Source organism: Schistocerca nitens, chromosome 1, assembly GCF_023898315.1.
Source record: "Schistocerca nitens isolate TAMUIC-IGC-003100 chromosome 1, iqSchNite1.1, whole genome shotgun sequence".
NCBI classification, from domain to species: Eukaryota; Metazoa; Arthropoda; class Insecta; order Orthoptera; family Acrididae; genus Schistocerca; species Schistocerca nitens.
Window position 1 is genome coordinate 384,990,434 of NC_064614.1, and position 27,683 is coordinate 385,018,116.

General features: G+C 38.0%; 1 protein-coding gene across 1 annotated transcript in view; it reads right to left on the minus strand.

The window, feature by feature from the left end:
• The window catches only part of LOC126249177 (esterase E4-like), a 280,540-nt gene that overhangs the window by 86,411 nt on the left and 166,446 nt on the right, over nt 1-27,683 (minus strand). Inside the window, exon 6 of the mRNA XM_049950835.1 lies at nt 27,163-27,356. Within this exon, the coding sequence (XP_049806792.1) occupies nt 27,163-27,356 (194 nt within the window). The remainder of the gene's footprint in view (nt 1-27,162; nt 27,357-27,683) is intronic.

Below are 27,683 nucleotides of genomic sequence, written 5' to 3' on the forward strand. Positions count from 1 at the left end.
GAGCTCATGGATGTCTTCCCTGCATGCAGTCTGTGACAGTCATAGGAGCCCTTGTTACCTTCTCTCAGAAGATGCTGTCTTCCTTGAGCATCACAGATTGGGTCACACGCTTACATTGCTGGACAATGTGAATGTGACAACATTGGTTCTGATGTGCTGACTCTGACAGTGCCACTGCCACTGGGGCTGTGGGCAGCATTGGATCAGCAGTCACTGTGTGAGGGCTACTGTTTTCACTCCAGTGCACACTGGCTGCCTGCACATTGAAGAATCAACTGTTTTACAGGGTGCAGTGCAGGAACTTCCTTATTTAAAAATATCATAAATCAGAAAGTATTAGAGACATCAATTGAATTCTTTTTTCTTTACAAGGAGTAACGTCTAAAGTTTTGTTCCATTAAGTTTTGAAAATGATATCTTGAAGGTGGCCTCTGTTCTGCTCAATGCATTTGGAGAGTCAAAATTGGAAGTATCAGTCCATTTTTTTCCAACATGTCTCTGTTGATGTTGGCAATAGCAACACAAATATTGTTCCGTAGCTTACCCAGGGTCTGCGGATGATTGGTATACATGAAGGATTTGAGATGGCCCCATAAGAAAAAGTCACATGGCGCTAAATCTGGTGAGCATGCTAGCCACTGGAGATTGCATCTCAAAGAGGTGAGACGATTGGGGAAGTGTTCATGCAATATGCCGTGTGAGCTGTGGTGCCATCTTGTTGAAACCAAACATCACCCACATCCATTTCTTCAAGTTCTGGAAGAAAAAAACTGTTCAATCACCTGAATACTATGCTCAGAAGTGACCATCATTGCCTTATCATTCTCTTCAAAAAACCATGGGACAATAATCATTCTCTTTGAAAAACCATGGGTCAATAATGCCAACTTTAGATAGTGCACACCAAACAGTCACACATTCTGTATGCAAGGGCTGCTCATGAAGTTCTTAGGGGTTCATGCCACTCTAATACTGCATATCTTGTTTATTCACATAACCAGGCAAACGAAAATGTGGCTTGTCGTTGAAGAACACTAAGGCGTTATGAGGCAGCTCATGGATCAAGTCTTCACATGCATGTTTTCATGAAACAAAATCATGTGGATGAAGTGTGTGCACCACTGACAGTTTATACGGATGAAATTTCAACTCTTCACGAAGAATTTGTCTCATTGGGATGTTAGAAATTGCAAGGGTAGCTGCATGTTTCCATGCAGATTGATTGGGGGAATTCAAAATTAACATCCTTACCCTATCGATGTTTTCAGGTGTTCTGGTGGTTCTTGTAGGTCCTGGTTTCTTTTTCTGCACACTTCCAGTATCCATAAAGGTGTCTACCCACATAAGAATTGATTTTCCAACAGGAAAATGACCTGCAGGTGCAATGTTGAACTGTTTCCTGAATGCACGCTGAGTTCTGATGACCATAAGTCCATTTGAAAAGTAGGCAAAGGCGAATGCACACTCCTCTCTTGACAACTGCATGATCACAACTTAAAAAAAGAAAACAAAAGTTAAGTCTCGCATTTTTGACTGCACTGAAACCCACACAAGAATGAGTAACAGCTGTTGTGAGCCATGTGTTCCAAATAAGGAAGTTCCCATGCTGCATCCTGTATTTTGTCAACAATAAATGTTTAATATTGTAATATTGTTTTACTAACACCTTCGGGTATCAGACAATCACCTACCCTCAAATTTGGTAATCTCAGCTACCTGAGGTAGTGTTCCATCAAAATCCTCACCTAGACCTGACCTCAGCACACCTCTCACTGTAGCCTCCTATCCCCAGATTGGTACAATATATACAAGAAAGCTGATCATTAAAACTGTATTTAGTGTTAATAAGTGTGAACACAGTGAGAAGTAAATACTACACCATTGTGTACATTTATTCAATAATTGTGTACTACATGAAACAGTGATAGGAGGAAGATTACAGATGAAGAACATTCAGGTGAATTAAGAGGTATAAAACTGAGTTGGCTAAGTTACAAGCAGGTAAAATGTGTGAAGTTGTCAGAGTTGAATGAAATAATAAAAAAGGGAAACATGGTTAGATAAAAGGAAAAGTGATACACCAATTAGTATTGATGAGGTATTGCAAAAAGTTCATGACTATGTTTTACAAGTGGTATGTGGCTACAAGAAAGTACAGTTAACTCATATATCTAGAGCATATGAGGGTGACACCGTGAAAGTCTTTAGAAAATGAAATGAGGAATACTTTCCGAAAAATTTGAAAGATTTGGTTTTTTATCAAAAATTTCCCCTTTAACATCAATAGATCTTTTACATCTGGTTCAAAATGGTTCAAATGGCTCTGAGCACTAAGCGACCTAACTTCTGAGGTCATAAGTCATCTAGAACTTAGAACTAATTAAACCTGACTAACCTAAGGACATCACACACATCCATGCCCGAGGCAGGATTCGGACCTGCAATCGTAGCGGTCGCTCGGTTCCAGACTGTAGCGCCCAGAACCGCACGGCCACTCCGGCCAGCTTGCATCTGGTGAAACCATTCCTTACAACAATGATGCCATTCTTCCCGAGGCACTTCAAAAACCAGGTTTTCATAATATTTCATGGCTTTGTCTGATGATGAAAAAGTGCTTCCATACATTTTATCTTTAATTTTTGGAATCAAAATGAAGTCACAAGATACTATGTCAGCAATGTATGGTAGAGGGTCCGTGGTGCTGAGCTCAAAGGCACCCAGGTACTGAGATGTTAATTTCGCTACATGTGATAATGGGTTGTTGTGATGGAATAGCAAGGAATTCAAGGTTCATCAATGGTAAGGATATTCCAAAGCAAATCAAAAGTTACGCCTTGATACCTTTCCAATGATTTTGAGTGGATTTCAGTTTATGAGGATCCACTGACAACAAAGTTTTCACACATCTAACTGTTTATGCAAAATGTTTTGGATCTTATTATACCAGTGCCCAGTGATATCCACATACATTTGTTTTGTGAAAATGCAATTTATTTAAACACACAATATAACAGTTCATTGCAATGAGTAATCATAAGATTGCTAACAGTATCTATAACTATGCTTTGTTTTTAGCTCAGAGGCAGCATGAAGAATTAGAGATTTGACATTGCACACTGCATACATCACACATGTGATACGTAGCAGATGATTCACTGTCCACATCACTCCCCTCCCTCCCCCCCCCTCTCCCCCCTTCCCAAGTGTAAACAATATTTGGGGTTGACACTTGCACAGTGCTGGAAAGAGTTGTGACTTAAAGGTGATAGCAGTGAAGGACTAGGTGTATCCAATGGCCTTGGAATTAGATGTAGCATCTTTGTGTTAGCTGGGATGAAGTCTGGCTTGATTCTATTGATGGACATTGTGACAGAAGAGCCAATGATATTGACATCAAACTTTTGTTGTGGCATTTCAAAACCACCTATGGATCTTTGTATGGTGATGGAGAAGTTTTTGAATAGTGTCATGTTGAATCCATTTGCATGATCATAAGTCGCCAAAAAAGAATGGTCATTGGGGAGAATAAAAAGTTCTCGGGTTTCCAACCATGTCAAATAATTAAAATTGCATGAGCTTTCATCCAAGTACTCCTTGGCCATTGTCAGTTGGTAGGACTGCCATTGGGCGGCTGGTACACACCTTACGTACACTAGCTGTTATCTATGACACCAATGACACCTGCAGCATCTCCATATATGGGCATATGTTGACTTGGCATTCAAAGTGCCTGCTTCACTGCATGATTGCTGGATACCACACCTTGCTGAGCTACAGGCCATCTCTATTTAGGGTGTTATTTGTGATTTTTATTTAAACTGCACAATTCCAGAAGCCATTTGTGTGAGCCATGATGGATGTTTTGTCAAATTTTATCTGGTGTCCATTTTCTGATGCATGCTCAGCTAAAGGAGATATCTCAGTGTAGCATAGGTGATAATACTTCTCATGCTCCATCCTGAATTCTTGCACAGTGCATATTGTTTGTCCAACATAAGACTGGCCACACTCGCAACGTATCTTGTAGACTCCATGTGTTCTGTTCTGAGACCTGCTGCATCTTCAAGTGGTCTCAGTAATTAGTGGATTTTTGTCTGAGGCCTGAAGATCAATTTGATCTTGTGACATTTCAGCAGACAGCTTATCTTTCCCAACATGGAAACACAGAACAGCAAGAAAGCAAGTTTCTTTTCCTGCTCCTCAACAGTGGTCTTGTTGTGACTTTTGCATGAAATCTCTTCATTTATTTGACAGATGTTACAACCATTGTTCCTGAAGACCTTGCATAGGTGGCTCAGCTCAGCTCTTGAGGCAGGTTATCAGCATCTGATATGTTTCTTGCATGCTGCACCAATGTTTGCAAAACAGTGCGCTTCTCTCCAAGGTTATAATGGCTGATGGCGTGCAAGTACAGATTGGTGTGGGTCGGTTTTCTATAGATGCTATGGCCAAGGCATCCATTTCATTTGCAGCAGATGAGAATGTTAAGGAAGGACAATGCTTTGTCTTTTTCTTACTCACTGGTAAACCAGATGTTACTGTTAATGCTGTTGAGGTGTTCCAAGAACCTGTCAAGTTTGTCTTGTCCATGGGGCCAAGTGACAAATGTGTCATCAACTTATCGAAAGAAACAACTTGGCTTCAGGGGCACCATGTTGCCATGTTGAAGGCAATATCCTCAAAATTCTCCACGAAGAGGCCTGCAACAGGTGGGCTTAATGGATTACCCATTGCAATGCCATCCATCTGATTGCCATTGTACAGAAAATAAGAAGACATCAGAGTGTGTCTATGCAGCTCGACCACTTCACCTACAAAGAGCTGGGATACTAGGTCAAAACAGTCTTTGACAGGCGCATTTGTAAACAGTGCCAATACAACAAAACTGACTGTAATGCCACCCTCACTAAGTCGAAGATGGTTAAGTCGGATGATAAAGTCTGCTGAATTTTTAATATGTTGTTCGCAGTGTCCCACATGTGGAGCAAGGAGACTAGCCATGTACTTTGCTAGCTTGTATGCTGTTGAACCAATTGGGGATACAATGAGGCAGAATGATGTCCCTTCCTTGTGGATCTTCGGTAGACCATAAGCAGTAGGTGGTCTAGGTGCCTGTGGGAGAAGATTCTTGACCTCAGTGTCTTGAGAAATTCAGATGTTTTTCTTCTTATTCTTGATGATGGGGCACGTGGGAGCTTCTGATAAGCATCTTCCTCCACTAGCATGCAGATCTTCATATCATAGTCCATGTGTTCCATAATTACGGCTGCCTTCCCCTTGTCAGCAGGAAGGACCACAATGCTCTCTTCAGTGCACAGTGCTCACAGGCCATTGCACTCAGCCCTAGTCATGCAGGGTGCTAGTAACTTTGCTTTTATCCGCTGTTTCACTTGGGAGCTTGTGGACTGCCTGCTTGACACCACTTATTATATCACAGGTAGGAATGTCTCTTGGCAAAGGTGCCAAATTAAGTCCTTTCTTAAGTGCCAACATTGCATCTGTGTCTATATCTCTAGCCATCATGTTGATGACGGTGCTATCTGAGTATCTGTGGACCGCACCATGTTGTTGTTGCAAAAGGCACCTGAACTTTCCTTCCTGCCTCTCTGTAGCTTGTTTCTGCCATGACTGTTGGGAAACCATAGTTGCTTCGAGCCATTCCCAATCCATGGCTGTGAGTGTTCTTGATAGTTGCAGATGCAAGGCCATAAGAGCAAATCCAGCTGCTGCCTGGTGCTGTGTATCCTTTCTTATAGTAGTGCAAAGCTGGCATGACAAAGTATCATCCTGGAGGCAGAGGTGTTGATATGAAGGGATATCATTGCAAATTTTGAAATAGTCTTCTCATCATGATAGCTCAGTAGGAAGGCTAGGAAACTCATTAAATTAGCCTTCTCGATGTGCTAATTCCCCGGACATTTAATGCTGTGCCAGGTTTCCTCCCATAGAGGAATGTAATGTAAGAATGCAGAGTTTCACAGTGGTAACATAGAATGGAAGTAGAAAAAGATGATGCATTGCCCTTCCATGATTTGTTCTCATCCACAACAAACTAAATGGATGCCTGACCACAGCATCTATGGAAAACTCAACCACACTGATCTGTACTTGCATGCCATCATCCATCATCAACCAGCATAGAAATGCACTGTTTTACAAACATCAGTGTATCATACGAGAATCATATCAGATGTTGATAACCTGCCTTATCAGCAGAGGCACCTACGCAAGTACTTCAGGAACAATGACTTAAACATTAATCAAATAAATGAAGTGCTTTCATGCAAGACTCACAACAAGACCACTGTTGAGGAGCAGGAAAAGAAACTTCCTTTCTTGCTGTTATGTGTCTGCATGTTGGGCAAAATAAGCCACCTGCTGAAACAACACAAGATCAAATTGATCTTCAGGTCTCTGACAAAAATCTGTCAATTACTGAGACCAGCTAAGACACAGCAGGTCTCAGAACACCTGGGGTCTACAAGATACCTTGCGAGTGTGGCCAGTCTTATGTCAAACAAACAGAACACACATTGGAACAATGCAGGAAGGAGCTGATAGATTTTATCATCTACGCTACCCGGATAAATCTGGTCTATCTGTGCATGCATTAGAAAATGGACACTGGATAAAATTTGGTGAAACATCTGTCAGGGGTCACACAAAAAGCTTCTGGGATAGGGTAATTAAAGAAGCTATTGAAATAGAAATCACCAATAACATCCCATATAGAGACGGTGGCCTGCAGCTCAGCACGGCACAGCATGGTCTCCAATGATCGTGTGGTTGAAGCAGGTGCATTGAATGCCATGTCAAAATATTCCCATATATGACAATGCCGCAGGCACCAGTGACATCATAGCCAGCAGCTAGTGTATATTTGGAGCAAACCAGCAGCCCATTGGCAGTCATACCACTTGACAATGGCCAAGGAGTACTTGGCCAAAAGCTCATGCAATTTTAATTACTTGAAGCAGTTGAAAACTTATAAGCACAGGTGCGGTGCTGAGTCAAATGCTTTTTGGAAATCAAGAAACACAGCACCTACCTGACTGCCTTGATCCAAAGCTTTCAGTATGCCATGTGAGAAACGTACGAGTTGGGTTTCACATGATTGATGTTTTCAAAATCCATGCTGGTTGGCATTGAGGAGGTCATTGTGTTAAAGATACATCTTTATGTTTGAGCTCAGAATATGTTCTAAGATTGTACAACAAATCAATGTCAAGACTATTGGACAGTAGTTTTGTGGACCACTTCTACCACCCTTCTTGTAGATGGGTGTGAGCTGTGCCTTTTTCCAAGAATTGGGCACAGTTTTTGTTCAAGGGATCTATGATAGAATACAGTTAGAAGAGGAGCTAACTCAGCTGTAAATTCAGTATAGAATCTGACAGGGATTCCATCAGACCCTAGAAATTTTAAGAATTTCAGCTGTTTCGTAACCCACTGACACTAATGCTCATTTCATTCATCATTACAGTGGTACAAGACTTAAATTGAGGCAAAATTCCTGGGTTTTCTCTTGTACAGAAACATTTGAAAATTGAGTTAAGCATTTCAGCTTTTGCCTTGCTACCCTCAACTTCAGTTCCTGTCTCTTTCACTAGAGACTGGACACTAAACTTTGGTGCCACATAACAGCCAGAATTTCTTTGTGTTCTGTGAAAGATCACTTGACAATATTATGCTATGGTAGTCACTGAAGACATCATACATTCCTCTCTTGACAGCCAAATGCACTTCATTTAGTATCTCTCTATCTACAGTCATAATGCTTTGTTTTACACCTATTATGCAATAATCTCTGTTTCTTTAGAAGGTTCTTTACAGTGACTGTATACTATGGAGGTTCCCTTCCTTTATAAACAGTTCTACTGTGTACATATCTATCCAATGCGTGGTCAACTATTCTTTTAAACTCAAGCCAGAGTTCTTCTATGTGCTCCTGCCCTGTGCTGAAAGTTTCAAGTTCCTCATTCAGATATGACACAACTGATTTTTTATCTTGTTTACTGAACACATATATCTTTCTGCATGTTTTAATTGTTGTTTGTACTTTAGTAATCATTGCTGCCATGAGCATGTAATGGACACTGATACCAATTTTGATGTGTACCTCCTGAAAGAGGTCAGGTCTATATGTTGCCATTAGATCCAATACATTTCCATCATGAGTGGGGTCCCTAACTATCTGGTCTAGATAGTTTTCAGAGAAGGCATTTAGTAATGATTCACAGGCTGTCTTATCATGGTCATCACGAACAAAACTGTAATTTTCCCAATTAATTGTTAGATGATTAAAGTCTACAGTATGACTGGGAAACTTAGATACAGATTAACAAAGATGAGTCTTGTGGGCAATATAAGGATCCAATTATACTTTTATGCCTACCCCTGATACTGGTCTTGCCCAACTAATCTCACATGCAGCTTCAATTTTTACTTTGGTGGATTTGAGTTTCTTGTCTACTGCAACAAATATGCCACCTCCATTTCCCATTTGCCTATCATTTTGATATAAACTTAAATTTTCCCTAAAAATGTCACCACTATCAATTTCAGGTTTCAACCAGCTATACTTAGTACAGTCCACCTCAGAAAACTAAAATCTAATGTATTATTATGTGAAATAATTTAAACAGTATACCTTAGTATCTGTTACAAAATAAATTTAGATTGTATACTGTTGTATCTGTTGTACTGCTACCAACTGCTATGCATGTAATTACACGTTTCACACAAATAATTTACCAGTACTTCTGCTAAAAAATAAGTAAGTACTGATCAGTTTGGGGCAAGAAGAAAACAACATCCATACTTCCCAAATGCAAAGGATATACATACGTGATGTGTGAAAAATGCAAAGTGAACTTGAACTTGAATAAACATAGAAACTGCATTTGTTCATTCCACTTCTGACTGAAGAACTCTAATTTATACTGTGAGAACACATTATTGCAAGCTTTGGACATTTTGCTTCTTACATATTTTTATAAAATTTTGTTTAGTATCACAAGGTTTCTATTTGTTTACATTCATGTTCGGGTATGGTATTGGCAAAGTAACCAAAAATTATTTTTTTAAAAAAGTAAGGGAAATATTTTAAACATTTGTCTCATATTCCTTGACCAATCCTGTGCATGAAAATAATTATTAACTTTCATTTATTAAAAGTGTGTAATGAAATGTTAAGTTTTTCTGGTGCTAAACACTGAAACAGCCAATGGCCTTGCTGCCGTGGTAACACTGGTTCCCATCAGATCACTGAAGTTGAGCATTGTTGGGCTTGGTTAACACTTGGGTGGGTTATCCAGGTCTGCCAAGATCCGTTGGAAAATGGGATGCACTCCTTGTGAGGCCACTTGAGGAGCTACTTGATTGAGGTGTAGCACCAGTCACAAAAACAGACAACAGCCGGGAGAGTGGTGTGCTGGCCATATGCCCATCCAATCCACATGTGGTGACGCATAAGGGCTCAGGATACAACAGCATCTGGTTGGTATCGTTGGGTCTTCAAGGCATGATCAGGTTGTGTAAATTATTATTATTATTATTATTATTATTATTATTGATTATTCCCATTTAAGAGAGCGTTTGAACTTGAATTCCTTTATGATGATTGTTTATGTTTCTTCTGAGCCCAAATTTTCTTCAAGTGTTCACTGTGTTGTTTCTTTCGCTCCGCTGTCGATTTGCATCCTGGACTCTTCTGTGTTGTGGTGTAAAATTTATGTTTTTTGATGGTGTTCCTGAGTTCAGTTCTATTTTCTGCATTATTATTATTATTATTATTATTATTATTATTATTATTATTATTTAAAGGGCAATGAAACTTCATGAAAACATTTTTAATGACACGCAGAAGAGAAATAATGAACAAACCGTTGAAAGACACACACAATAATTTCGACATAAAAGGGTGTTGCTCAATGGGATGACCATCCACATCCACAACAGTCCAGAACCATACTAGAGATTGCTATACTGCTGCCTGAAACAACAGTGAACCATGGAATTTTCAGCTATCGTGACACAGTTTATGCACTGCTTGAACGTCGCATGCTGTGTCCTCCAGTGTCAGCTGTGGCTACAGAAACTGTTTCAACAATTTTCAGTGCTGTCCCAGGAGCAATTTCCAAATCATCGTTTAATTCAAACTTTTGAATCATGTTCTTCAGTTCCAGTGTGGAAAGAGAACTCATCCACATTCCTGTAATGTGTTGATACTCACGAAGAGCAGAAGCTCTACTGCTGTTTTTTTGAAACAAAAGCTTTATGAGTAAAGCTCAGGTTTAGTTACAGGGCGTTTCAAAAATGACCGGTTTATTTGAAACGGCAATAAAAACTAAACGAGCAGCGATAGAAATACACCGTTTGTTGCAATATGCTTGGGACAACAGTACATTTTCAGGCGGACAAACTTTCGAAATTACAGTAGTTACAATTTTCAACAACAGATGGCGCTGCAAGTGATGTGAAAGATATAGAAGACAACACAGTCTGTGGGTGCGCCATTCTGTACGTCGTCTTTCTGCTGTAAGCGTGTGCTGTTCACAACGTGCAAGTGTGCTGTAGACAACATGGTTTATTCCTTAGAACAGAGGATTTTTCTGGTGTTGGAATTCCACCACCTAGAACACAGTGTTGTTGCAATAAGACGAAGTTTTCAACGGAGGTTTAATGTAACCAAAGGACCGAAAAGCGATACAATAAAGGATCTGTTTGAAAAATTTCAACGGACTGGGAACGTGACGGATGAACGTGCTGGAAAGGTAGGGCGACCGCGTACGGCAACCACAGAGGGCAACGCGCAGCTAGTGCAGCAGGTGATCCAACAGCGGCCTCGGGTTTCCATTCGCCGTGTTGCAGCTGCGGTCCAAATGACGCCAACGTCCACGTATCGTCTCATGCGCCAGAGTTTACACCTCTATCCATACAAAATTCAAACGCGGCAACCCCTCAGCGCCGCTACCATTGCTGCACGAGAGACATTCGCTAACGATATAGTGCACAGGATTGATGATGGCGATATGCATGTGGGCAGCATTTGGTTTACTGACGAAGCTTATTTTTACCTGGACGGCTTCGTCAATAAACAGAACTGGCGCATATGGGGAACCGAAAAGCCCCATGTTGCAGTCCCATCGTCCCTGCATCCTCAAAAAGTACTGGTCTGGGCCGCCATTTCTTCCAAAGGAATCATTGGCCCATTTTTCAGATCCGAAACCATTACTGCATCATGCTATCTGGACATTCGTGGTGGTACAAACTGCCTTAGACGACACTGCGAACACTTCGTGGTTTATGCAAGATGGTGCCCGGCCACATCGCACGGCCGACGTCTTTAATTTCCTGAATGAATATTTTGATGATCGTGTGATTGCTTTGGGCTATCCGAAACATACAGGAGGCGGCGTGGATTGGCCTCCCTATTCGCCAGACATGAACCCCTGTGACTTCTTTCTGTGGGGACACTTGAAAGACCAGGTGTACTGCCAGAATCCAGAAACAATTGAACAGCTGAAGCAGTACATCTCATCTACATGTGAAGCTATTCCGCCAGACACGTTGTCAAATGTTTCGGGTAATTTCATTCAGAGACTACGCCATATTATTGCTACGCATGGTGGATATGTGGAAAATGTCGTACTATAGAGTTTCCCAGACTGCAGCGCCATCTGTTGTTGAAAATTGTAACTACTGTAATTTCGAAAGTTTGTCTGCCTGAAAATGTACTGTTGTCCCAAGCACATTGCAACAAACGATGTATTTCTATCGCTGCTCGTTTAGTTTTTATTGCCATTTCAAATATACCGGTCATTTTTGAAACACCCTGTATTATCATCCTGTATATTGAAAAGATAGGCTAATAGCAAATGGTGGTGGTTAACTTCTGCACATCTTCAGTGCATTGATGTTAGCACAGGGTGTACATGTGGACAAGGAAAAAAATTCACGGATTACACTTTCTCCCAGGTGAAAACATGCATTTTCTGTGTTAATTGACAGTATATTTTCCATTGGAACTGCAAAACTTGTCAATTCCTTGATGGTTATGGTTTTATACATGAGTGTAGAATTTCCCGGCACTGGAAAATGAAACTCAGGGAAAAAGACACGTTTTGGAAATATCTTTGATGTGCAGCAATATGTACGCTGCGTATTTTCGTATTATGAAAGTATGCATTGGAATTCCACCAAAGACTACATGTTACTTTCTGAATCATTGAAATCGAGATTGCGATGCGCGTTTGTAAGCCAGTCATAGCTCATGTCACGTGATCTCGCCAGCCGATGGCAGCAGATATTCAGAGCATAGCACATGTGATGTAGTCAGCTAACAGCAACATCACTGTTAAGTAGCATGAACACCAAACAGGGAAAGTTAATAGTTTGAATTAAAATACATAGTGTTGCTACAATAAAAGCAAAGCTTTCACATACAATATTGGTCTCTATGGTTAATAAGCTGCAAGAGAAGCTAAGCTTTCACGTATAATGGTGATCTTTTTTGTGTGTGTTACACTTAAGATATATCACACAAATGTGCCAGTAAAATTTTAATAATGACATAAATGTCTGATCTTCAGGGTTCGAAATTCTTCTAAATGGTTCGTCATCAAAGAGTTGATTTTTAAATGGGAGTCAAGCGCTCTGTGATTTAATAAGTTCATGGTACATTCTCACATATAGTTCAACTTACGTAAAAGGATATTTACTTTTAAAGTAATGCTTTTCAAACCACCATTCGCAATATTTTCCCGCAACCTCTTAGAAATAGGTTTGTTTCAGCAGTTGCCAGAGAGTGCAGATAACAGACAACACCGTGCTTGCACAGCTATCATGACGTAGGAAGCCTGTATGTACGTACATGTAAAATATTAAAAGATCATACATTATGTCATAAAATAAACAAGACATCAGAGGATACTCCAAGAGCATCGGAATTTCATGAATCATACTAAAATGTGCACATTTAAAGTGCATACTTCAAGTGCACATTTGTATGTCCAGATTCCCAATGAAGTAGACCTCGACCTGATATTAAGCTTTTCACTGTGGTTTTCGGGATGTAAATTTTCCTGGAGCACCAGTACTGTATTATATCTTGTTTGGTTCTTTATTATGGCAAAATGCCACATGTGCTAGAAGATGAAAACATGCACTTGAAATGCAGTGAACAGTTGAAACTAGCCAGTACTGTGGAATTAAACTTTTCGTTTCAAATACATTGACTGTCTCTGCGGAAAAAGTTTATAAAAGTCAAATTTCTTTAGCAAACAGACAAAAATAACTTCAATGCTTGACTGTCAGAAAAGTGGAAATAAAATAAAATCTGTAACTAATGACATATTTTAGCCTTCCATAATTATGTTAATGCATTTTAATTCACTTGATAGCTCCTGGCCACAGATATCCATTTTGTTTTAATTTGACGTGAGAGTAAACGAGGGGGAAACAGCAAAATCACTAAATGTAAACACGGGTCACATAACTTAGACTGCTCTGCGCATGAGCCCCGGATCTACGATATTTGCGAACCTAATACTAAACAAAAAATCGAATTTTCTAAAATATGTTCATCTTGTAGCACATATCTTTCCGAAAAATCTGAAACATAAAACACATGTATTTGAGGAAATGTTAAGACATATTATTTGGTCTTAAGTGTGCCATAGTGCAGTGCCACGCCTCTTCATAAAGCATTCTTCTACTGCACATCACTATAGTTCACTCTGTGGAATTGAAATGTGTACATTTTGTAATGGATGCCATCAAACTATATTCAGGCAGTGGAAATTGAAATGTCCTGTGGTGCCTCTCCTGCTCCCAGTTGGCCGGTTTGACAGCCTGCCCCTCTTAAAAAAAAATTTCGCAATTAATAGCGGATGGGATTATTTGTAATTGGGAGAACAAGAACTCTTCAGGAAATTTGCACTCTTTACTGCCTTTTAGCTAATAACTTGATGTTTTGTGTGACATAAAATTAAATATAGGATACATAAAACCAATAAAGACAAGCAAGAAAGTACACATTTCTTCAATCCTTAGTTCCTAGCATTTTTTCTCTCTCTAATCTTGCTACAGCTTTACATTGCATGCTTTCCTTTCTGTGAAAGAATCTATTACCTCAACAAAGTTCGTCAAACATTTTCCTACATGAAAAATCAAAATGTCATTATCTAATACTAAAAAAACTGTTAACACAAATAATAACCAAGAGTGGTGTGGTTTCTCGATCTGATTACGTCTATTTTGTCGCTGTCTGCTAGATAAAACAAAATAGGCCTTTCTAATACTGCAGAAATTTTGTAACACACACCAAATAAATGAGACTGTTTTGGCAAAAATGGCTTTTTTTACAACAAGACAGAATATAATTCACTAAGTACCAATATCAAATGCCTATTAGGCCTACTACAAGCAAAAAGCTTGATTTTAGGAAATAGTTTCACATTTCATTCATACCCATCAGTTGCTCAAGCATGAGATCAAAAAGTAGTATTATGAAATTTGTTCACCAATTAACTTCACTAACCCTGCCAGAATCACGGGTTTAGTTATCCCGCGATTATTTTCCAGTTAGGCGCTACTACGTGTTGGTACAACGCGTTTTCCGTGTTACTTCCAAAATAGAACTTAAGTAGCTACCAGCCGGGTCTGTAAAACAGGTCCTTACTAGTATAACAATCTGGCCAAAAATTTTCTGTGAAAATTTCATTTTCTTGGATACACCGAGAAGATAATACATAATCTTTCTCGCCTGTTATTTCTGTCAATCGTTTATTTCCATTCTGGTCGTCTGAATCTATTGATTTTGATAGTAATTATAACAACGCTTATCATTCGGAAACCCAATCATTCTCATAATCAGACAGTGATTGGCATTCATCCATTCGGCTTTACTCCGCTCAGCTCGTATAGCCCCGTCCCCTTTTGTCTGCGGAAAGTTTATTTCTAGATGCGACGAGGATTCTCCTGACAGAGACATCATGCATTCAAAAATCAACTTATGATTCATCCAGAAATCAAATTAAAATGTTCAAATACCAACAGGGAAGCATTTCAAAATCATATGAATAATCGATAGACAAATGTGTGCAGGATGCTAGGCACTTTGTGAAACAAGTTCTTTTCCTAAAGAATACGAATTTGGCGCCCCCTTTCCCCGGTAGCCTCTAGCTGCTTGCTGCGACTGTTTGCACAGCTAACAGCCATATTCCTGTAGCCAGAAGCAGGAGAATCTACAACTCAAACGTGACTCAACTACGCATGTGCTACAGCCCGCTCGTAACTCTAAAACGAATCCAATGTAAACAGTTGTGACTTCACACTCATCAGTGGCCATTTGGTGTTATGAAGCATTGCATTGTCTTCCTAAAGCCTTTGACACATTTTGCTGTTGGCAGACGCTTGCATGAGCACTGTATGTCGTCATTATATATGGCGCATTTCCTTTGCAATTTAAGTTATTTTCATTTTTTTCTCTCGTTTGTTTGATTGTTGAAGTACTATTCTGCAGTAGTAGGATACAGTAATATCCTTTGTTAGAGTATCGGTTCTTACCAGTCAAAATAAAAAAAAAATGTAACTGAGAACTAAAACAATGAAAAATTCCTGGAATTCTAAAATATTCCCAGGTTTTTCCCGGTTTTCTCCCAGATGAAAAAATTCCCGGGTTTTTCCCGGATCTCCCGATTGTCTCGGGGCATATACACCCTGTATCATTGTTTATTGTAGACGACTACAATGGTTTAAGAAATATCAAATATTCACATATTCTTTTACAAGTTTGTAATTGTCTCTTAGATGAAAATATATTTGGAATTCTTTTTGACTTACTTCACATCTACAGGGACCATTTCATTTTGGATCTATCAAAGGTACATTAGCATTTCTTCTATTATTGTTATTATCGTTACTATTATTATGTTTACATATTTTATTATTTGTTCTACATCCTTGACTTTCTTTTCACTGTGGATGTATGGAATGAAACATACATCTGATCTACTTCCTTTTTCAGAGACAATAGATTATAGAGATCTAGGGTCTGATGAATTAAAAGAGGAATTAAATATGAAGCTTTGAGGAATTAAATAAATTGAAGCTTTCTGGCAGATTAAAACTGTGTGCCTGACTGAGACTCGAACTCGGGACCTTTGCCTTTTGCGGGCAAGTGCTCTACCTTTCTTTCAGGAGTGCTAGTTCTGCAAGGTTTGCAGAAGAGCTTCTGTAAAGTTTGGAAGGTAGGAGACAAGGTACTGGCAGAAGTAAAGCTGTGAGGATGGGGCATGAGTCGTGCTTGGGTAGCTCAGTTGGTAGAGCACTTGCCCGCGAAAGGGAAAGGTCCCGAGTTCGAGTCTCGATCCGGCACACAGTTTTAATCAGCCAGGAAGTTTCATATCAGCACACACTCCGCTGCAGAGTGAAAATCTCATTCTGGATTAAAGTGAAGCAAAAAGGAAGAACAAATAGAATTAAAATTAGGAAATACATTTTACTGTGAGGACAGAGAAAAGAGGAAATTCAACTGCAGGTATTAATAATAAAATTACAGACTTTTAAGGTCTTGCAGACAGAATAGTACGACTTGTTTAAAAAATAAGCAAAAGCTATAAAATGGAGTCATTTATGTGTATACACCCAGAAGCTCATATATGCATGATGGGTAGAAAATTTTTGGGAAAGTTATGGAAACTGATAAATGATACTGAATCTCATGAAAAGATAATAAAGGGAGATTTTGATGTGAAAGTAAAAAAGAAACTACAGAATAATTCTTGAGTTTGAGACTCTGGGTTTAAGAGCAGAAATTAAAAAGTCATACCTCAGTACAATTTACCAAGAAATATGTAAGACACAGAGAAAAAGCTCTACACAGCTAGAAATAAACAGACACATTCCACAGAAAATCAGAAGCATATATTGTGAGAATTTATTTATCAACTAACTGTTACTAGGAGCTGCACATGCCTATGAGTAGTTTTGTTATGATGAGTGATAGTGAGTAAAAAAGCTTGTAGATGCAAAAATGTCAGCTACCCTCTCATGTCTGTCTGTTCAGGTAAGCCTCAGATGTAATGAAGAACGTAATAATTCCAGTGCCAAAGACGACAGGTGCTGGCATATGTGGAACTACTGAAGCATCAGTTTAATAAGTGATTCCAGCAAAATATTGAATCTATTATTTACAGAAGAACATAAAAACTGGTAGAGGTTGTTGTTAGGGAAGACCAGTCTAGGTTCTGGGGAAATGTAGGAACATGGGAGGATATACTGATCCTACAACTTATCTAAGAAGATAGACTGAATAACAGCAAACTTGATGTTATAGCTGTTACAGATTTAGACAAAGCTTTTGGCAATGTTGACTGGACTATAGTCTTTGAAATTTTGAAGTTAGTGGAGACAAAATACATGGACTGAAGGTTTATTTAGAACATGTACAGAAAACAGACCACTGTCGTAAGAGTTGAAGGACATGAAAGGGATGCCATAGCTGAGAAGGGAGTGAACCAAGGTTGCAGCCTATTCCCAATATTATTCAGTTGCACATTGAGCAAGCAACCTGTGAAGGAAACCTAGGAGAAATCTGGAAAGGGAATTGAAGTTTAGAGAAAAGAAATAAAAACTGTGAGGTTTGGTGATGATATGTTACTTTGTAAAAGACGGCTATGGACTTGCAAGTGCAGCTGAATGGAATAGATAGTGTTTTGAAAAGAGGTTATAAGATGAGCCTCACTGAAAGTAAATAAAAGGTAATGGAATGCAGTCAAATTAAACCAGGTAATGCTGAGGATATACATTAGAAAATGAGATGCTAAAAGCAGTTGAAGAATTTTGCTATTTGGCTAGCAAAATAACTGATGATGGCTGAAGTAGGGAAGATATAAAATGCAAACTGGCATCTAAAACTAATTTAAGAAGTACGAAGTATTTTTGAAGATATTTGTCTGGAGTGTCACCCTGTATAGAAGTGAAATGTGGATGATAGCAACTGAGACAAGAAGACAACAGAAGCTTCAAAAATATGGTGCTATAGAAGAATGCTTAAGATTAATTGGGTAGATCAAATAAAAAATTAGGAGGTACTGAACTGAATTGGTGAGAAAAGAAATGTATGGCACAACTTGACAAAAAGAAGGGATCAGTTAATAGGACACATCCCAAGGCATCAACAAATTGTCAATTTGGCAATGAAACGAAGATGGGGGAAGGGAGGGGGGGGGGGAGGGGGACGGCAAAAGCCCTAGAAGGAGACAAAGGCTTAAATATGATAAGATGGGTGTAGAGTGTAGTTATGAGAGATGAAGAGGCTAGCACAAAACTGACTAGGACAGAGAGTCGCATCAAACAGGTCTTTGGATTGAAGACCACAACAACATACATATAAATAAAATGGGCACTTATTTAACAGAGGAACTTGTGGAAATAGCAAAAGATATTATGGTGAATGGTTAGATAAAAAATCTGTTCACCAAGCAGTGGCTTGATGAGTAGAATTTTTTTATCCATTTACATTATATTATCAATAACCGTTAAATATTTGGATTTAAAATACATTGCAGGTATTAAGAGATGAACAGAAAATAAAAAAAATAAATGGAGCAACATAACTGGTAATGAGATGGCAAGATTTTCAAATATATGGTAATAGGAAATAACTGAATATGTTGAACAAAACAAAACTGTTGAAATATGTCTTCAAGATTTTGTGAGAAGGTATAGCAAAAGTTTGATAAGAGGCACAATTGAAATAATAAAAGTACTGTAGAGAGAAGAATTTATATTGGGTTAAGATTTCGGATGGCACAATAACCAACACCAGAGAGAAAACTGTGCAAGCATATGTAGGTTTCTTTAAAAGTTTGTATAGAGCAAAAGCTGAATTAGAAATCCAGAGAGTTATAATATAAAAAATGAAATTTAATTATTAATGCCAAATAAGGTTAATAAAACAATTTTAGTTATAAAGAAAAGAAAGATGCTTGTACATTGTGGTATTTCAAGTAATGAAAAAAGAACTTACAAATTTGTTTACATAGTTTCTGTGGCAGAAGACAAGCCTTTGGCTCAGTTTCAACAAAATCAGCACTATTACCCTTTGATAATTATGCCACTGATGTAAGCTGTGTAAGTAACAGAAGAACACATAGGTCAATAATATTAAAGCTTTGATTTGGGTTCTTTAATAGTTAGAAATTTAGAATTGAAAGACGAGTTAGGCAAGGATATTTTTTTGTTTCTACAACGATTCTCAGTAGTTCTAGGAGAAGCTTTCAAGTTCTTAAACTGGGAAATCAATGGAGTAAAATGTGTTAATGGGTCATATCTGAACAACTTTGGTTATGTTTATGACATTGAAGTGTTTGCATCCAGAGCAGATGTACTTAAATTCTGGAAAACTTTTTAGAATAACTTTGAAAGTAGGCCTGAAAATCAATTACAATAAGACTAAATTACTATTCAGCTAATAATGAATAAACTGGCCAAGTGTGAGTAAGACTCATGCACCGAAAGTTCTGTACAAACTTAATGATTTATATAGATAGTCATCCACCTGAGAAACTGAGAATCTTGACAAATTTTGCCCATTATCAACATCGATACTGGCAAGATAGTCGTTAAGGGAATTCCAAGACCATATCAAAATCTCTAAAGTACTTCCTGAGACTGGATACTGATATACTAAAAGAAGTGAGCAGGGGACTTCAGTTACGAGTGTAGGGAGAGAAGATTTGATAAAATGTTTTTTTTTATTTACTTACTAAAAGATGACTACAACTATAGTTTTTGTGTTTGCATGCAGTAATATTTTTCTATTATGCATTTGGCAGATGATGAATGCAGTGTAAGTTCTAATGGCAAAAAGATATTTTTTATGAGATATAATTACAATTTAAGAAGAGAAATTTGTTAACATCGAGTATTGATTTAAGTGTCAGGAAGTCAGTTCCGAAAGTATTTGTATGGAGTGTAGCTATGTGTGGAAGTGAAACATGGACGATAAATAGTTTAGACAAGAAGAGAATAGAAGCTTTCGAAATGTGGTGCTACAGAAGAATGCTGAAGATTAGATGGGTAGATCACATAACTAATGAGGAGGTATTGAATAGAATTGGGGAGAAGAGGAGTTTGTGGCACAACTTGACTAGAAGAAGGGATCAGTTGGTAGGACATGTTCTGAGGCATCAAGGGATCACCAATTTAGTACTGGAGGGCAGGGTGGAGGGTAAAAATCATAGAGGGAGACCAAGAGATGAATACACTAAGCAGATTCAGAAGGATTTAGGCTGCAGTAGGTAGTGGGAGATGAAGCTTGCACAGGATACAGTAGCATGGAGAGCTGCATCAAACCATCTCAGGACTGTAGACCACAACAACAACAACAACAATTACAGTTTAACAATTTTCAGATGTTTTCCCTTAGGCCTACTTATAATGTGAAACTGTGCTTCTTGCCAAACTTCATGATTCTAGGTCAATGGGAATTAACCTTAGGGTTTCGACAAGAGTGTTTTTGAGTCCCAAAATTTGTGACATTAATGGGCATATCTTTTGACTGCACTGACTTAGAATCTTAAATGTTTTACACTGCCAAGGGATCATAGATCTTAGTATGAGACATAAATTTCACCTTGGTATTTGTACCCCCTCCTGATAAAAATTGCTCCTAACAGCCAGACAAACAACCATACAAACAGATGGACAACATAGTGAACATATAGGTTCTGTTTTTACCTAAAAAGAAAAATGTATAAATTCATAGCTAAGTAAATGAAGGAGTTGAAACTTTGTATTTAGGGCAGTTAAAAACAATGACTGGTTAACAGTAAAATAAATATTGTAAGCAGAAATGTACAAATATTCAACAGTTCTTCTGATGAACTAAACAGAGTTTCCAAAACCAAGCTGCTAATATGCCTAGAAAGGAAATTTTTCAATCAGTGTATATGACCAGTTTTGACATACAGCAGTGAACCTTGGGTTATTCAGCAAGCAATGAAGACTTGAATGTTGAGAATGACTAGGAGAGATAGGGAAACAAGTGAATGGAACAGGGATCACATTGAAGTTTAATTCATGATTAGGGCTGTAATGAATATGAAACTGATGTGTGCAAGACAAGTAGTGAGGTGAATGGATGGCAGATTTTGAGAGGAAGCTGTTTACTGGATGCCAAAAGACAAAAAAGATCACGGTGACAGTAATACAATGCAAGTTAGGTAGGTAGTTAGTTTTATGGATCATTTGCACCATGAATTATAATGATTGGGAACAAGTCATTGTACCCTCATATCACAAATTAGTTTGTAATAAGACTATGCGGTGATTTTTTTTTTTTTTTAATATACAGATACCAGCAATTCTTATCTCTGCCTTTTATACACTACAATAATAGAAATTCTTCTATGCAAAGAAGAAGTTGTCCAGGAGAAACTTTCTCAGTTTGATATCAAGTTTTACTTTGCTGTCTGTCAGACATTTCATATCACTGGGTAAGTGATCAAAAATTTTTGTTGCAGCATTGTGGACCCTTAATGTGGAATAATGAAAGTCATTATTCCTTCTGGTGTTGTAATTATGTACCTCATTGTTCCTTTTAAACTGTAGTGAATTGTTTACAACAAACTTCATGAGGGAATAAATATACTGTGAAGCAGTAGTCAGAACGCCCAGCTCCTTAAACAGATGTCTACAAGATGATTGTGGGTGAGCAGCATAATTATTCTTACAGCACATTTTTGAGCAAAGCTTTCTTTCTTAAAGATAAGATTATGAAAATGAAAGTTGCTATTCACCATCTAGCAGAGATTCTGAGTTGCAGATAGGCACAACATAATGACTCGCAAATAAGCTTTCTGCTAGCAAGGCCTTCATCAAAATTAGATGACTCTCTCTCTCTCTCTCTCTCTCTCTCTCTCTCTCTCTCTCTCTCTAACTCACACACACATGACTGCAGTCTCTGGCAACTGAAGTCACACTGTGTGGCTTCAGTTGCCAGAGACTGCAGTCACGCGCGCGTGTGTGTGTGTGTGTGTGTGTGTGTGTGTGTGTGTGTGTGTGTGTGTGTGTGTGTGTGTGTGTGTGCGTGTGTTTGTCATCTATTTTTGATGAAGGCCTTGCTGGCTAAAGGCTTGTTTGTCAGTCTTTTTGTTGTGCCTATCTATGGCTCAGCATCTCCACTATATGGTGAGTATCAGCTTTCCTTCTCATAATATTGTTGCATTCCATCCTGTATCTTCCATTGTTTGATTTGTTAAAGATGAGCTGCCCAAGAGCCTTATTCCATATGACATTATTGAAAGAAAATGTGCAAAATATATCAACTTACTGATTTATTTCTCTCCAATATTTGTAATTATTTCAAGTGCAAAAGTGGTTAACTATGTTGTTTTAGAAGTTTCAAAATGTTCTTTTTGCACTTCAAATTCTCGTCAATATGGACATGTAATTATTTTAGAATATTGATTTTTCTACATTATTTATTATTTCCTCACCATCTGTTACACTTATCGTTGGTGTAGTACCCCTAGATGTACAGCACTGAATATGTTGTGTCATTTTAAAACTGATACTGAGATCATTTGCAGAAAACCAGTCAATGATACTTTTAAGAAGATATTTTGACATTTCTTCTGTTTCTGTATGTATGCTTGGATTGATTAAAATATTATTGTTGTCTGCAAAAAGAACTAATTCTGCTTGTTGTAAATTAGATATGTTATTTACATATATGAGGAACAATAATGGACCGAAGAAAGAGCCTTAACTGGTTCTCTTCAGTCTGAATGACATTCCTGGTCTATGTTGTTTGAATTTCTAAGTACAGCTTTCTGCATTCCTTTGTTTAGATATGACGTTATCCATTGATGTGCTATACCACTAATCCCATAAAACTTCAGTTTACCTAGGAAAATACTTTGACTCAGACAGTTAAATGCCTCAGATAGGTCACAGAAAATGCCAACCATTGCTATTTTTTTATTTAATGCTTGAAAAATTTGGTGAGTGAACATGTAAATGAAATTCTCAGTAGAGCAACTCTTCTGAAATTGATAATATGCTTTGCTGAGGATATTATGTGGCTCAGGTGAGATACAATTCTGCTTGTCACAAAAGGTTTGGAAAATGATGTCAGCTGTGAAACGGGTCACCAGTTATTGACATCTCTCCTATCAACTTTCTTAAAGGACAGTTTGACAAGCGCATATTTTAGTCTCTCTGGAAAATTGCCTTGAGTTAGCAATGCACTGCAGATTTCAAATAAGACAGACCTTTAGAACACCACTGGAAATGCCATCAAAACCAGATGAACTATCATTTCCTAGAGAATATATAATTTTCTTAACTTCAGAAGGAGAATTTGATTGTATGCTCATGTGACTGAATTTTATGAGAGTTGCTTTTCAAATATACTGCTGTAATTTTTCTCATGAACTGTTAGCCTTATACCTTCTAATATATTTGAAAAATGATTTTGAAATACAGTGTGCGTCATCAAAAAGGACTTTACAACTTTGGAATGATATGAAAATTTATTGAGATAATTTACAGAACAGGCAGATGCGTCATTTTTTAGCAAACAATATTAAGTTTGATTTGTATAATGCATCAGAACACCATTCCACAACCAGGAGTGGCAGTATAGTGCACAGTTAAAATGACTTCTTTCACTGGTGCAGGCCATTCTCACTGTGTGTTTTGGTTTCATGAAACGGACTCTGCAACAACTGTTTGGCATAAATTTTGCACTAAATACCATTATGAACCTCCAAGCAGGCCTGTAATTTACTCTTGGCTCTGAATCTTTGTTTAGATAGGTTGTTCACTGCAGCATGATAAATCACCAGGTTGGTAAATTCTCCATTCACATGGCCACCTCTCTCCTGAGACTTGATACCACTGCATATCTTTCTCTGCAGTTTCTTTAAAGACTGTGTATGTTAATCCCCTACCAAACAATTTAGCCAACATGAAAAATCAAATCTACAATGCCGTTGCACAAGTTACGCCTGATTTGCTGCAACAATTGTGGGAAGAAAGTGATTACCGGTTTATGTTTGCCACATCACAATTGGTAGTAACATTGAACCAATATGACATTTGACACTTTTATGTGAAAGTTGAGGGTGTTTACTAAAAAATGATGTCTGTAAGTTAACTCAATAAATTTCTGTATCATCCCAAATTTGTGAAGTCCTTTTTGAGTCACCTTGTACATTTGCTACCAATGCCTTGTCACTTATAGCCCTTCCATTCAGTTGCATAGTGATGTTATCCTGTTCTGTGGCTGGTTGGCCTGTCTCTTGTTTCAGTACATTACATATAGTCTTAAGTCTGTTGTCAGAATTTTTGATTTCTAATATTATGTGTATGTTCCTCGGTTTTTAATAACTTTTTTTCCTAATTTTAAGCAGTTACTGTACAGTGCAACTACTGCAGGATCTCTACTTGTTCTTGCCAACAGATAAATTTCCCTTTTCCTTTCAAAATATAATTTAATCCAACTTGTGACCCATAACTTTTTACATGACTGTTTAATGTCCTTCAATGATTAGCTTAAGTGGACAGTTATTTTCTGATAATGATATGAATTTATCATGGAACAGATTAAATTTTATGTTAGCCTTTGCTTCATTATAAATTTCATTCCAGACCATCTCTTGTAAACTATTCTTAAAAACAGCTGTTCTGGAGTTATTAATTATTCTAACTGATTTCTGCTGAAGGGTATCCATTCCATAAGACATGATGTTATTTATCCCAACTGTGTATCATGGTCACAGAGAGCATTTGTTACTGGGCAAACAGTTATTTTCTTGTTTTGGGCTTCAGCAAAGAAAAGATTGTCAGTTAGTGTCCTACTGTCTTTACTCACTTGCGTTGGAAAGTTAATTACTCAGACCAAATTGTACAATCTAAATAAGGTTTCCAAATCATTTTTGCCATCACAATCTTTTAGAAAATCTACACTGAAGTCACCACAGGCTATTATTAACTGCTTCCTGCTGTCTCATGTGTAGCACAGTAAGGAATCCAGTTTCTCATAAGCAGTTTGAAATTTCCCATTGGGGATCTATATACACTTACAATTAAAAGTGAACTATTTTTCAGTATTAATTCACACACACACGCTTCTGTGTCCTGACCACTACAAAATCTACTGGTCTTAATGGTTTTGAACTTGTGTTCTGTTTTAATGTATGTAATGACTCCTCCTTTTCCCATATTAGTTCTGCATGAGTTAGCTGCTAGAGTGTAATCTTTTATATGTCACTTATCTAACCCTGTGGTTATGTGTTGCCCAGATGGGCACATGGTATCTATTTTTTCAGAGCTCTCTAAATTTTATAAACAGACAAGGAGCTCTTCTATTTTATTACTTAGTCCTTCAGTATTTTGATGAAATAACCTACCCTTAGTTTTCTGTGCATTCTTAAGGATTTTTGGGACTCTTTCTGTTATTTTGACTTCTTTCAAAAGAGGATGCCCAATCCCTGATTCTAACCTAAAAAGGTACCTCTCTGACATCAGTAACCACAGGCGTCTTGCTTTTGTGATGATACGGGGGTGGGGTAACATTTTCTGTAAAATCTCAGCCAATGTATCTTTCCATCTCCTACTCAAGTGTAGGCCATGTCAAGCACATCCCCACCTCCCAATTGCAGAAACAGGCAGTGCACTCCCCACTCATATGAGATTTCATTTTAGTCAGCAGCAGCCTGCACAACTTCGTGTTCATATGGCTCACAGCAGTGTTAACCCAGGGCTGGTCATGTCACTGTAGTACCTTCTCAAAATCCCCATTTGTGAATGCGTTTGCTACTCCTATTTCATCCAGGTCACCCCTAATGCTGTAGTTACTGTCCTTGGCCAGGATATTCACTGCTCCACCTACTACAATAACCTGATCATCTTTGCCAAAATCTTTGCATCAATTCCCTATTGTCCTATGTCACCTGCTAAGGCTAGCACTTGGCTTCACAATACTTGTGGCCTGGTACCCTGTTCCTAAATTGTCCTGTACAGTCTGGTATACGCTCCTCCCATGGCTACTACCTAGCAACAAGACTCTTTTCTTCTTGCTCCCTTTTGGTAGCAAGCTACACTTAGTTTCTTTGCAAGAAATATGTTGCAACTTACTGTGACCTACAGCTGGATGAGACTCTTCCTCTTCTACCTCAAGTAGCAAGTCAGATTTCTTCAATACTGTAAGCTCAAATGTAGATGAAGAAATTGAAAAACTGTTCCCCTTTCACCCATTGTTTGTTACTGTACAGGCCCTCAGAAACATTCAGGAGCAACATGAGTGTATGTAGCTGAAGGTAGTAATCCATGGAAAAATCAAAAGGAGGCCTTTACTCAGTGGCAAATACAGAATGTCTAGTGATGATGATAATGATTCATTAGTCCATAAGTAGGATAATTTGATATCCAGAGCAATACTTTAGCAGGTCCTGGACAACTTACTATTTAAGTTTACAGATAATTTATTGAAGCACACATAATGTTGCAATAAATAGTGACACCTACATTTTGTGAGCCTGCCTGATCCCCCATACAATCAAATATGTGGTAAAGGCAGAAATAAATTGTCAAGTGAGCAATTAAACCCATCTTGTCTACCTCTTGTGCCACTCCACTTATGTTAATTAAGGAATCAAACTAAACAGGGCTGTTAAGGCAGCATTCTTCATACTTTTCTAAGATGTTCAAATGCAAAAGTGCAGAAGACTATTTTGTAACCATCTCCATCACAATCCTACATCTTCATAATTACAGACCCCACGAGGCATGAGTATATTATTCGCTGCAAACTCTGGCACCTTAACTGAAAGCCCTATTTATTCCATTTAATTTTTCCGTTCTAATGGCATATGTTTGGTAACTATCAATACATATAAGGTGATATATTTTTTGTTGTTTTCCATCATTACTCTTTCAGTGAAACAGACATGAAGTCTTATCTCCATCACGAATTATGGTATTTATGATTCATGTGAGAAGAGGTGTATTTGTCTTTAAATTCTATAAAATATCTAAATTAATTAATATCTTGTTCATGTGTGAGATATACCATAATTTAACCTCAGATTGTGCAACATTCAATACATACAATGTTTTAAAAACAGTGCTGGCATTTGTACTTACTCCCAGTTTATTGAGAGAAGATGAAATTGTTTGTGCAGGTAACTTCATTAAGCACTCATATATTTGCTTGGACGTTTCAGATGGGCAATTGAGAGCAGCAGCCTGCCTCTTTGCTAGATCCATGTCCCCAGATACACTGATGTCAGCTTGTGCATTAATGGCTGAACTCATCGCTATTGCTTTATGGAAAAGTCCTAGAACATAAAAAATTATAGAAAATTAGAAACAAAGGACTTAGGGGTAACTATCGTTACTATAATGTTGAACTATACCTTTACAGAATAGACACATGAAAAGATGACATCCATTTAACACCTACAGTGTTGCCTCAATTGTTCTCAAAAGTATTTTTGTACATGAGCAAGTGGTTAACTATTAGTGTTACAATTATATTTTCTAAATGATACCATGTGAGGAAGAATATGAGCATGTGCTTACTGGAAGATGAGGTGACATACTAAAAATGATAGCTATACAGGAAGACAAAACATCATTTCTAAATAAGCAGTATGTAGCAGGCT